This window comes from Primulina huaijiensis, chromosome 1, assembly GCF_012295235.1.
Source record: "Primulina huaijiensis isolate GDHJ02 chromosome 1, ASM1229523v2, whole genome shotgun sequence".
NCBI classification, from domain to species: domain Eukaryota; kingdom Viridiplantae; phylum Streptophyta; class Magnoliopsida; order Lamiales; family Gesneriaceae; genus Primulina; species Primulina huaijiensis.
This window is the reverse complement of record NC_133306.1, coordinates 25247885-25259766: the sequence shown is the minus strand read 5'-3', so window position 1 is coordinate 25259766 and position 11882 is coordinate 25247885. Positions and strand designations below refer to the sequence as shown.

Here is an 11882-nt window from a genome sequence, read left to right as displayed (position 1 = left end):
CCTAGCTATATAAACATAATTATTTGTATTCTTTATTCAGTTGACAATACTGCGACTTGAGTTTTTCGCTCACTCTCTATTTCTTCAGCGCCCATATTAGCTTTAGCTCTCTTTTTCTTAATTAAAAAAAAATATTCGGATTACACTAAATCATTGGATAAACATGACTTAGAGCTTGAGAAACAAATCTTAATATCACTTATTAAAAAACGCGAAGATTGCAATCTTGGTTAATATATTTATACATTTTTTATTTTGGTCTTTTGTGTTGTACATTTTCAATTTAAGTCTAAAACATTTGTTTTACTATTAATAATAATAATTACTTGTATTATTTTTAAAATTTAATTTTAGTAATTTTTTGACGTAATATTGACATGACACTGATATATGTATTATAAGCATTCTCATGGAAAAATACACGACTATGACAAATTGATTTTAAACTTTGTTGCGCAAGCTTTGGATTTAGATGACACTCAAATTCAAAAAAAAAAAAAAAACTTAACTCCAAAATACTATAATTGTAATTTGCTACACATGCAGGAACTTTCTAGTCATATTTTCACTCAAAAAAAAAAAAGGATTATGGCTTAATGGTTTAAACATTAAATAAGCTAATTTAATTGACAATTTGATCACATTTAATACCCTACATTTTTTGCTATTAAGTACCCAAATTAAACGCAAACATCTTAAATTAATGACGTTACGAGTTGTGATATTAATTACACGTAAATGACAGATATTATTTATTTATGAAACGACGTTCTTTAATCAAAGACACCAAAATAAAGAAGAGAAAAGACGTTTTTTTAGTATTGATCAATTATTATTTCTCTATTAACTAATGCTTCAAATGGTTTCCATTTTCTTTCTTCTTTCCCTGTGGGTAAGCATGTATATGTATTTCACTATTCTTTATCAATGTCTACGTTATTACATTTTTCACATGGTTTTGTTTAATCTTTGTGCCTTTTTTCTAACATAACATAAAGACTTTATTTTTTTTTTTTAAATTATATTTTATTTATAAATGTTTTAGAACAGAATTTTCAAGCGGAGATTCAAGATGGGGTCGTTCGAAATTACGAAATTTTCCGTACTCGTCACTTGTATTTTGCTTCTATGCTTCTGGACTGGCTCCACAGAAGCGGAGCCTGAAATATACAAAAATTCTAAACTGGCATTGGAAGTCAGAATCAAAGATTTGATGAAGAGGATGACACTAGAAGAAAAAATTGGACAGATGACAATTATTGAGAAAGATGTCGCCACCCCTGATGTAATGAAAAAATATTTCATCGGTACGTGATTATTCAACTGCGCGCGACGTGTTAGTCGATATATCGAGAATTATAGGGGATAAAATTTTACTTACCATCTTTTATCAAGGTATCAGATGCATGTCAGAATTCACAAGTTTCATTAAGTAGGTTTGCTATGCTTAGTTATAACTTTTGTTATCCGATCATACGCTAGCATGGATATCTCATTTTACACGAACATGTATCTTAGTCTCATTTGTGTGAGATATCAGTAGCAATTAGCCTGGTTTTGAATATAATGATAATGATAATTATTATAAATTAACTAAATTATTAATTTTTGTGTAGGGGGTGTGATGATCAGCGTTGGGAATGGTCCAAGACCGATGGCCTCAGCTAAGGAATGGGTCGATATGGTGAACCACATTCAAAAGGGCGCCCTTTCCACCCGACTCCAAATTCCGACTGTATACACTACTTGCGCTGTTCATGGCAACAATGTCTACAATGCTACAATTTTCCCTCACAATATTGGACTAGGAGTCACCAGGTAACTATTGCTGTGTAATACTTTAGTCTTTCTGTTTAAAAAATCTAATACCTTTAAGGAAAAGCTGGTTAGCATTTTTTCTACTGTAGAGATGCTAATCTTGTGAAGAGGATTGGAGCTGCAACTGCACTTGAACTTAGAGCCAGTGGAATCCCATATACCCTTGCACCGGACATTGCAGTTAGCCAATTAAACAAAAAACTCTGTTAGTCCGATGTATAGTATCGGCTATGATCAGCTTATATGTGATCTTTCTCCATCTATAGGTCTGCAGGGATCCGAGATGGGGTCGTTGTTATGAGAGTTACAGTGAAGATCACAAGATTGTTCAGAAAATGACTGAGATTATATCGGGTTTACAGGGCGACATCCCGCATGGCCAGCCTACCGGTGTCCCTTATGTTTCTGGAAAGTAGGTATCGATCTTTTTCTACTTCAATCATGTGAGAGGATTACAAGGTTAGTTAGCTGATGGCCGGTATATGATCATGATCAAGAACTAAAGTTGCGAGCTGTGTGAAGAATTTTGTGGGAGACGGTGGAACGGTTAATGGAGTCGATGAAGCCAACACTGTCATAGACTATGAGGGATTGCGTCGCATTCACATGCCTGCCTACTATGATTCGATCAGAAAGGGCGTTGTCTCGGTTTTGTTGTCTTACACGAGTTGGAATGGGAAAAAGTTGCACACCAATCATGCTCTTGTCACTAAAGTCCTCAAGAAGAAGATGAAGTTCCAGGTAACAATATGAGTGTAATTCTCAACTTTCCTAGCAAATTCCAACTTTACATTATATGTATATATGCCAGGGTATTGTCTTAGCAGAATGGTCGGCACTTGACAGGATTACAAGTCCCCCACATTCAAACTATACTTATTCTGTTGAGGCCGCAATTCTTGCTGGAGTCGACATGGTTAGTGTTTTGATTGTTACACAAGAATATTTGAGTTAACTTGTGGCATTTTCTGACACAGATTGTTACCTTCTTAATTTCTCAGGTTATATTACCTTATAATTATCCCGAGTTTATCACTACTCTCACTTCCCTAGTGAAAAACAAGTACATCCCCATTAACAGAATTGATGATGCAGTGCATAGAATATTAAGGGTCAAGTTTGTATTGGGTCTTTTCGAGAACCCTTTAGCCGATTATAGCTTCACCAGCGAACTCGGTAGCCAGGTTAACTTTCTAGCCTCTTTCCTGGAAAAAAAAAAACCAATCCTTAATTCATCATGTAGTTAAGATGTAGTGTGTCAAATCTGACAGAAACACCGAGAATTAGCTAGGGACGCAGTCCGAAAATCGCTTGTTTTGTTGAAGAATGGTGAAAGTGATAGTGATCCATTGCTTCCACTCTCAAAGAATGTGCCAAAAATTCTAGTTGCAGGAACCCATGCACATGACTTGGGGTACCAATGTGGTGGATGGACTATGAAATGGCAGGGTTTTAAAGGCAATAACATTACCGTCGGTATGCCTTTACACAAATACGACATAAAATGAAAATGAAAAAATTTCCTTGCCTAAACAATCAAATTACTCATTCTACTTGACTTTTGCAGGAACTACAATCTTAACCGCTATAAAACAAACTGTTGATTCCCGTACAAAAGTCGTATATGAAGAGAATCCTGATCCGGAGTTTATGAAAACCAATAAATTCTCATACGCCATTGTTGTCGTGGGAGAGGTCCCCTACACAGAGATTCGTGGTGATAGTACAAACCTGACTATAATTGAACCTGGTCCTAGAACAATAAAGAACGTTTGTGGGGCGATCAAATGTGTTGTAGTGATTATTTCTGGACGACCGGTTGTGATGGAGCCTTATATAGTAGGGATAGATGCACTTGTGGCTGCTTGGCTGCCGGGAACCGAGGGCCAGGGTGTGGCTGATGTGTTGTTTGGTGACTATGGTTTTACAGGGAAGTTGGCTAATACGTGGTTCAGATCTGTGAATCAGCTTCCGATGAATGTAGGTGATCCACATTATGATCCTCTTTTCCCATTTGGATTTGGCATCAAAACTCAGCCTAGAAAATAGCAGGTTTAAGACTAAGTTGTGCTTCTTACAACTTTATATGAATGGGATAATTTTTGAGTCAGAAAATTATAGTAAAAAATAGATTTTTGATTTGTTTGATGAATGTTTCAACATGGCAATCTGATTTAATGTAACAGTGATAACTTTGCATTTGAATCCTCTAGTTGTTTATCGATCAGTGCAAAAACATGGGAATGTAGCTTCTGCTGTGGTTGGCCTTCATCGATGCTTATACCTGAACATGTTAGTGAATCACACAACAATATATACACGTTAGCGCGCTTATATAAGTTTTTTTTTAAAAAAAAAAATTGTCTTTGAAGCTTAATCAATTTTATTTGTAATTAATTTGATTTATATTAAAATAAAGATAATATTATAATTATGACAATTGTTGAGGGGCCCCGGCAATTCGTGAACGCAAGAATGCTGTTTCTGCGGAAAATGTCATTTATCGGAACATAGAATAGGTACAGTCGGAGCATACACAAGTGTGTGAATAATATATGATATTTGATATAAATCTACAATATATTTTAATAATTTATATTAAATTTAGCTTTGAAAACTCAAATTAAATAATGGCTTTAAATTTTGGGTAGCTTTTGACGAAAATTTGCACCGGGTCCCTCTGTAATTTGGGAAAAAACAGAAAATAAACTCTTCACATTTCAAAATTCAAGCTAAAAATACCCTGTCGGAAGGAATTTAGTCAACAAAAATCGACAAAAAAATGTACATAAAATGCATTTATTGACACATGCATTTATCGTGTATTAAATTTGACGAGAACGTTTAGATAAGAAAACTCATTTTCATACGCGTTTTCACTCGGAAATCATCTATTACTCAAGTTTTCTCTCCTCATATAATATTTGAGTGCTCAGTTCTATAATTTTTGTGAGGTGTTTTGTTTTTCTGTATTAAAAGAGCGTATGTTACATGATACCCCGGGATAGCTCGGGTCATGGGTTGTGCCCGTGTCAGAGGTATGGATTGTACCCAAGCTTTTAGGAAAATTCCCGAGACAATTGATAATGCCCCCATCGGTACTGGGTCATAGACGACCCGAGATATGAAATAGATAGCCCGGATCAGGGTAGAATTGTAGAAAGAGATCATAAGCAGCCAAGCAAGTATCCGGGAAGTCATCCACCCGGACAACCAGATGCCCGAGCTCTCGGGCAAATTCCCGGCTGATGACTCACTACTCGAGAAAGCCTTGATATGAGCATCACACTCGAGTGTACTAGCAGAATAGGATGTGGGCAATTGTCTCATCGCTGACATCGATCCAAGTGGTTGACAAAATCAGACAGACAGGATGTGACTAGTATATGATTTTACATGTCAGAATATAGGAAATGATCAGCCGTCATGCTATAATTAGTAGGTAGCACACAAAACGAGGTCATGATCACTTCTCCTACTATAAATACCATGTTCTCTCTTTGCATTTGGGGGATTTAGATATTGAACACACATTTATTGTTCATTTACTACTCACCCTCCACACCAATCTCACAACCATCATCTGGTTACATTGGTCTCTTGTCTAAATCCTTCACTGACTTAAGCATCGGAGTGGCCACGCCGGATACCTCTCCAGCGCCCATTCACGTGGTTACCTTCTTGAGTGTAGGGAATCTTATTCATCTAGGAAAGCAGCCTCTGGTTCACACACATCTTTCTCTTATTTCCTTCACTATTTTGATAACAGATCCGGTGGAGCATCCGACCCGGCTCATCCATTTCACCCGGATCGCATATTACACAATGAGTGAGTTGTACAACATAAAATATTATTGTAGAATTCTTTTCATCTTTTCCGTGGTTTTTACCCTAATAATTTTTAGAGGTTTTCCACGTAAATCTCGGTGTCCAATTTATTCTTTATTTTCATATTTATTATCTTAAATTACCGCACATGATACTAACATACCCTAAGTCCATAAAAATGAGTTCAGTAGTTTTTTAAAAAATTTTGTATTCACATAAATTCACTTAAATGACTTTTTTCAATAAATATTTCATTAACTTCAATAAAAGGCTATTACATCATAAATTAAAAAAAAATAAAAAATAAAAAATAGGGATCGCCCACCCACTTGACCAGACATAAAGATTCGATGGCTCGTGGTAAGATATGAAATGCCTGATTCGTTGAATCGTGATATAAAAACAAAAGTACAATTAAAAATATGGAGTTTACTATCTTCGAAAACCAATCCAAAGGTTTTTTAAAATTTGTATACGCCATTAGTGCAAGAGCTAGTTAAAATTATAGTTAACGAGTAGGATTCAAAAGAATCCATTCCAACTTGTTCCAATAATTAAATTGAGGTGGGTGGGTATAAGTCATTGTCTATCTATTTATTTTATTTTATTATTTTTAGAAAAAACAACTATGCACTATCTAAACTTTTGGTAAAGAACAAAACTTTTGGTAAACGAATAATTGAACAAATACACGATCAAATCAATTTCCCATTCCACCCTACGTACAAGGACTTGAAGAAACAAGAATGGCCGAGAGTGCAGCATCCTTTCTCGTCAATAAGCTTGATATCTTGCTCCTTCAGGAGCAAGAATTGCTTCGAGGGATTGGAAAAAATGCCGTGTACATTCGAGATGAATTGGGACAGATGAGGGCGTTCCTTCGAGCTGCTGATGCAAAAGAAGAAACTGATGAACAACTCAAAGAATGGATCAAGCAAGTGCGAGAAATCACTCACGATACTGAAGATGTTCTTGAAATGTACATGCTCCGATTTGCCTATCAACGTCGTGACACAAGTGTGTTGAATTGGTACATCAAAAAGATGTATGCCTCGCTGAAAAATTTCAGAGCTCGCCATCGAATTGCTTCTGAATTCCAAGAAATCCGGTTAAGACTAGAGAACGTGTCTAAGAGTCGCGAGAGATTCAAAGACGTGCACGATGGTATGAATGAACGATCGATCAATAAAACGTATGACACTCGAGGTGACGCGCTTCTATTGGAAGAAGCAGAGGTTGTGGGTATCGAAAAACCAAAGAAGCAACTTTTAGATTGGCTTATGGAGAGTGATGATGGGCTTAAGGTCATTTCAGTCGTAGGGATGGGCGGATTGGGCAAAACAACCCTTGTTAAAAAGATCTACGATGATTCATCAGTGAAGGCCAATTTCAATACCCATGTGTGGATTACTGTTTCAGAGAATTTCAACTTGGAGCTTCTTTTGCGAAACATGATTAAACATCTTGCAAACGAAATCAAGCTTTTACCGCCTCAAAGTCTACAAGAAATGACTGGTGATGAGATGAAAGAGTATGTTTCTAACTTTCTCAAAGATAAAACTTATGTGATTGTCCTTGATGATGTTTGGAAAGTTGATGCGTGGAAATCCATTAGATACGCATTTCCAAGAATGAGTGCTCGTGGCCGCATCATCATCACCACACGCTTTCACGATGTAGGCAATGTTGCTCGTTGCGAGACCAATGGCCATCTATATCATTTAAATCCTTTGACAGCTGAAAAATCAGAAGAGTTGTTTTACAGAAAGGCATTTCCACGAAGTTCGTGTCCTCCATATTTAAATGAAATCTCTAAAAGTATCTTAAAGAGATGTGAGGGTCTGCCGCTTGCGCTTGTTGTTATCGGTGGTCTTTTAGCAACCAAAAACAACAATCTTGAAGATTGGAAAATGTTCGAGCATAACATCGGTCTTGAATCACAAGAAGACTCTCTCAAAGGAATGAACAAATTACTCTCTCTTAGCTATTACGACCTCCCCTACTATCTCAAAGCTTGCTTCTTATACTTGAGCATTTTTCCAGAAGATGAATTGCTCTTAAAGTGGAAAATAATTCGATTATGGATAGCAGAAGGTTTCGTGGAGGTAAAAGACGGAAAGACACAAGAAGAAGTGGCAGAGTCCTACCTTAACGAGCTTCTAAACAGAAGTCTAATCCAGGTAGCATATACATATAGAGATGGAAGGCCCAGCAAGTTTCGTATCCATGACATTCTACGAAACTACATCATTTCAAAATCAATAGAACACAATCTTCTCATTGTACCCTGCGGAGAAGAAGTGAACTATCCTGATAAGATCCGACGCATGGCAGTTGATACTACATTTAATGACACAAAGGAATGCTGCAATGTTCAGTATCTTCGATCTTTGTTTTGGTTGGAGTTTGTAGATTCAAAATCTGGATTGGTCTTCCAAAAGGTTTTTGGTGGTCGTTGTAGACTATTGAAAGTTTTAGATGTAAGAGGAGCTCCAATAGATAGCATCCCAAGTGAAGTGTTCAAACTCTATAACCTCAAATATCTATGCTTAAAGAGGACAAACATCAAACTTATTCCAAAATCAATCGGAAATCTTCGAAACTTAGAGACATTAGATCTGAAGAAATCCAAAGTGACCGAATTGCCCGTTGATATTCTGAAACTTCACAAGCTTCGGCATCTCCTAGTGTACTCGTACGGATATGTGGACGCGTTTCATTCTACTACACGAACCTTGAAGGCTCCGTATGAAATAGGACGCTACTTGACATCCTTACAAAAGCTTTGGGAAATAGATGCAGATGAAGCAGATGGCATTAAAATAGTGCGGGAAATAGGGAAGCTAACTCAACTCCGACGATTAGGCATTACAAAGCTGAGAAGAGAAGATGGAATGGATCTTTGCTTGTCGCTGGGGAAGCTTATTAACCTGCGCTCGTTATCCATTCAATCCATCGATGAGGATGAGGTGATGGATTTGGATAACTCTTTATCTTCTTCTCCTTTGCCATTTCTTCGTAAAGTTCTTCTGAAGGGACGTTTGGAGAAGTTTCCTCAGTGGGTTTATTCCCTTGACGGGCTCACCGAGTTACATTTTGAGTGGAGCAGATTAAGAGAGGATCCATTACAAAACCTCGAAGTTTTGCCCAATCTGGTATTCCTAAGAATTGGTAGACTTTCATATGAAGGTGAAGAATTGATTTTCAAGGACAGAAAATTTCAGAAGCTCGAGAAATTGATTCTTCAAAGATTAAGAGGATTGAGACGCGTGAGAGTGGAGAAGGGTTCCATGTCTCATCTGGTAGAAATGATATTTGAGGAGTGTAAACTAATGGAGGAGTTGCCAGAGGGCATGGAGCATTTACGCAATCTTCAGTATGTTGATTTCTCAGAAATGTCGGAGAAGTTCATTGGGAGACTTACCAGGCAGAAATACAAAGGAGGGCTTGAGTGGAAGCTTGCGCATGTTTCCAAAGTTGAGGTTTGGAATCGAGTCAATTATGAATGGAAACTACAACAGTTCTAGTTTGAATCGGATATTCTGTTCGGATGTATTTGATTCCAATAAGAGTAAATTGGATAAAAATCCAGTTCAGAAACTACAGTTATTGTTCAGTCTGTATGTCCCTGACACAACAAAACTTTTATTTTGCACTCCCTGATCTAAGATTTGACAGGAACAACCGTTAGCGATGAATTTCCCCTCTTGCTTGGCAAAGTTCGGTTTTTCAGTCCACGTATGTACCCTCGATTGGTCCTTCATTCTCATTTGCCCTCTACCCATCTCTCCATCTCAAATGGGCATCAAACCTCAAGCCCTTAACCACCGAATCCACTGACCACTGGAAACCAGGGATAAAGACACGATTTTTAGTGACCATAAGCAAAGAAGAAACAAAAAAAGCGATGAACTGAGTCACCTTGGAAAAATGGTAAGTTCTCCTCTCCTTGGCAAGATGCAATTTTTAGGGTTAAGTTTTTTCAACTTTTCTTTTTTGTTATTCAATTTGAAGTAATTTTCGTTCGAGTTTCACATGCTAGCCCAAAAATTTCGGAGGCACGAGTCATAATAATCGGGACGAAGCAGATGGCATTAAAATAGTGCGGGAAATATGGAAGCTGACTCAACTCAGAAAATTAGGCATTACAAAGTTGAGAAGAGAAGATGGAATGGATCTTTGCTCGTCGCTGGGGAAACTTACAAACCTGCGCTCATTATACATTTCAAGCATTGATGAGGACGAGGTGATGGATTCGGATCGATCTTTATCTTCTTCACCTTTGCCATTTCTTCGTCAGGTTGTTCTGAAGGGACGTTTGGAGAAGTTTCCTCAGTGTGTATGTTCTCTTGAAGCGCTCGCTGAACTACAATTGTCCGGGAGCAGATTAAGAGATCTTAAGCTTGTGGAGTTCACTAAAATGTCGGAGAGATTCATTAGGAGACTTTCTATGTAGAAACATGAAGGAGAGCTTGTGTGGAAGCTTGCACATGTTTCTGAAGAAGTGCTTTTCATCCTAGTCAATGTTGAATTGAGACAACAGCATGTTTTTTAAGTTGTGCTTTTCTCTTCGGATGTGTCATTATTTTATTTTATTTTATTTTTGAATCAAAAGCATGTCATATATAAAATCAACGCTGAGTCGGTATATGCAAAAGAACTACCACTAGACAATGCCCAAGGCGCAGTTACATAAGACGTGAATACCGCCACTCACTTACCAAGTAATCAAAACTAAAATAAAATAAATAGAAGCAGTTTCTTCTTCCTTTTGAAATCGATTCGAGCAAGGCATGACGGGGAAAGAGATTTAATAGATTCTGGTATGGATCGACACTCGAGTTAATGGAAAGATTATAAGAACCTGCAATTTGAAAACTTTGTGAGGTGAAGGGGCTCTATACCATCCCTTTTCCCTGCTCGATGCGCCCGTGGATAACGTCTTGTTTGTGTTCTTGTATAATGTGCTGATTTTGTTGAGTTGGGAATGTTTTGTACCAAAGCTTTCAAGCATAAATCGAGATGCAGTTGTCCCTTTGCATTTTGTTGTCGTGCTTGTCTGTGAAGAACATGAATTTGAGCCAAGCCTAGACCAGAGATACATCACATTTCCGAGAAATACAAGTAATACTTCACCCTCCATTTCAATAATTTGAATTGAAATATCTATTCTCGGGTCATCTCCAGGAGGGATTTAGCCCGGGAAGACAGAAGGAGGAACCCGGGTAGTAGAGGTTCGATGAATCTTTGGCGACGGAAGGAAAGGACCCAGGGGCAGAAGCCCAAGTAACTAGCATCCGAGGTGAGTTCTGCCACCAGGATTCTTTCCTAGACATCGCAGTACAGATGTCGTGTTTTAAATATGGGGTACCATGACTTGGTTAGGATATCCTTTGGCGTGTAAAAAGGTGACCGGACTCAATCGAAACCAGCATGGGTTGTCAGACCTAACAGTGTCAGTAAAACAGAAGCATGAGCAGCCTTCCCATCATGAGTAGTAGCTGGACATTAAAAACAAAATCATCATTGGTTTTCCTACTATAAATATCAAGATTTGTTTATTACTAAGACACATTCATATACATATTCTTTGGCAAGAGAAATTTTTATTCTCTTCACAAAATATTGATATGAACGTCGGAGTAGTTACGCCGGAAAACTATCCGGCATCTCACTAAGGATCTCTTTTACTTCCTGATTGTGCAGATATTTTAAAAGCAAGGAGAAGCCCTTTCTTGAACAATAAAATGTTTATTCCAAGAATGTCATTAACCCCTTGTTGATCCAAAACTTTCTATTAAATTCCAACGAAGACAGCATCATACGCAATGACAACCAACAAAAGTCGGTATCAATAATTGTCTCATGTAGGATTTCTTTTGAAGAATCTCATTTTCAGTCATGGTCAAATTGTATATAGAGTTACGAATCCCATGGATCTAAAAATTTTGATATGTGAAAATGATAAATAAAAAAAAATTCAAAGACAAACATTATATTTAATATAGTTTTTCAAAATTTTTAAGATAATAATTTATTTTTAATTGTTAGATTTCTATTTAGCTAATTTGTATTGTAATTATTTGTTTTGATGTTCATATTTTCTACTTTTTATTGTCAATGATATAAAATAACATTAATCATTGATTATGTACTTAATTATGTCAAACATGAGAGATGAAATATTATCTAAGGACACGTTATTAACGCGGCCTAATCGTGTCCGTAAACGCAGT

General features: G+C 37.1%; 2 protein-coding genes across 4 annotated transcripts; both read left to right on the top strand.

Moving 5' to 3' along the window:
• Positions 1 to 1097: 1097 nt before the first annotated feature.
• Positions 1098 to 3988, top strand: LOC140968018 (uncharacterized). The gene is made up of 9 exons (XM_073428886.1): positions 1098 to 1307; positions 1617 to 1818; positions 1908 to 1998; positions 2085 to 2230; positions 2316 to 2559; positions 2630 to 2734; positions 2820 to 3002; positions 3090 to 3294; positions 3386 to 3988. Exons 1-9 carry the CDS (start codon positions 1214 to 1216, stop codon positions 3865 to 3867), a joined length of 1752 nt encoding a protein of 583 aa, XP_073284987.1. The 5' UTR covers positions 1098 to 1213; the 3' UTR covers positions 3868 to 3988.
• Positions 3989 to 6291: 2303 nt separating this feature from the next.
• On the top strand, positions 6292 to 10199 carry LOC140988344 (disease resistance protein RPM1-like). 3 transcript variants are annotated; one of them, XR_012177327.1, is made up of 2 exons: positions 6292 to 9579; positions 9689 to 10199. XR_012177327.1 is itself a non-coding variant. In XM_073457375.1 (2 exons), exon 1 carries the CDS (start codon positions 6393 to 6395, stop codon positions 9171 to 9173), a length of 2781 nt encoding a protein of 926 aa, XP_073313476.1. In that variant the 5' UTR covers positions 6292 to 6392; the 3' UTR covers positions 9174 to 9198; positions 9380 to 10199. The 3 variants fall into 3 exon arrangements, 1 of the variants encoding a protein (XP_073313476.1); XR_012177326.1 differs by having other exon boundaries at positions 9661 to 10199; XM_073457375.1 differs by having other exon boundaries at positions 6292 to 9198; positions 9380 to 10199.
• Positions 10200 to 11882: the final 1683 nt, after the last annotated feature.

Excerpts from the sequence above, each read along its gene's own strand:
- LOC140968018 (XM_073428886.1), top strand. The coding sequence starts at position 1,214 with ATGAAGAGGATGACACTAGAAGAAAAAATTGGACAGATGACAATTATT. Across the intron at positions 3,003-3,089 it reads CCAGCGAACTCGGTAGCCAG|AAACACCGAGAATTAGCTAG; the intron begins GTTAACTTTCTA and ends CAAATCTGACAG. Across the intron at positions 3,295-3,385 it reads AGGCAATAACATTACCGTCG|GAACTACAATCTTAACCGCT; the intron begins GTATGCCTTTAC and ends TGACTTTTGCAG.
- LOC140988344 (XM_073457375.1), top strand. The coding sequence starts at position 6,393 with ATGGCCGAGAGTGCAGCATCCTTTCTCGTCAATAAGCTTGATATCTTG.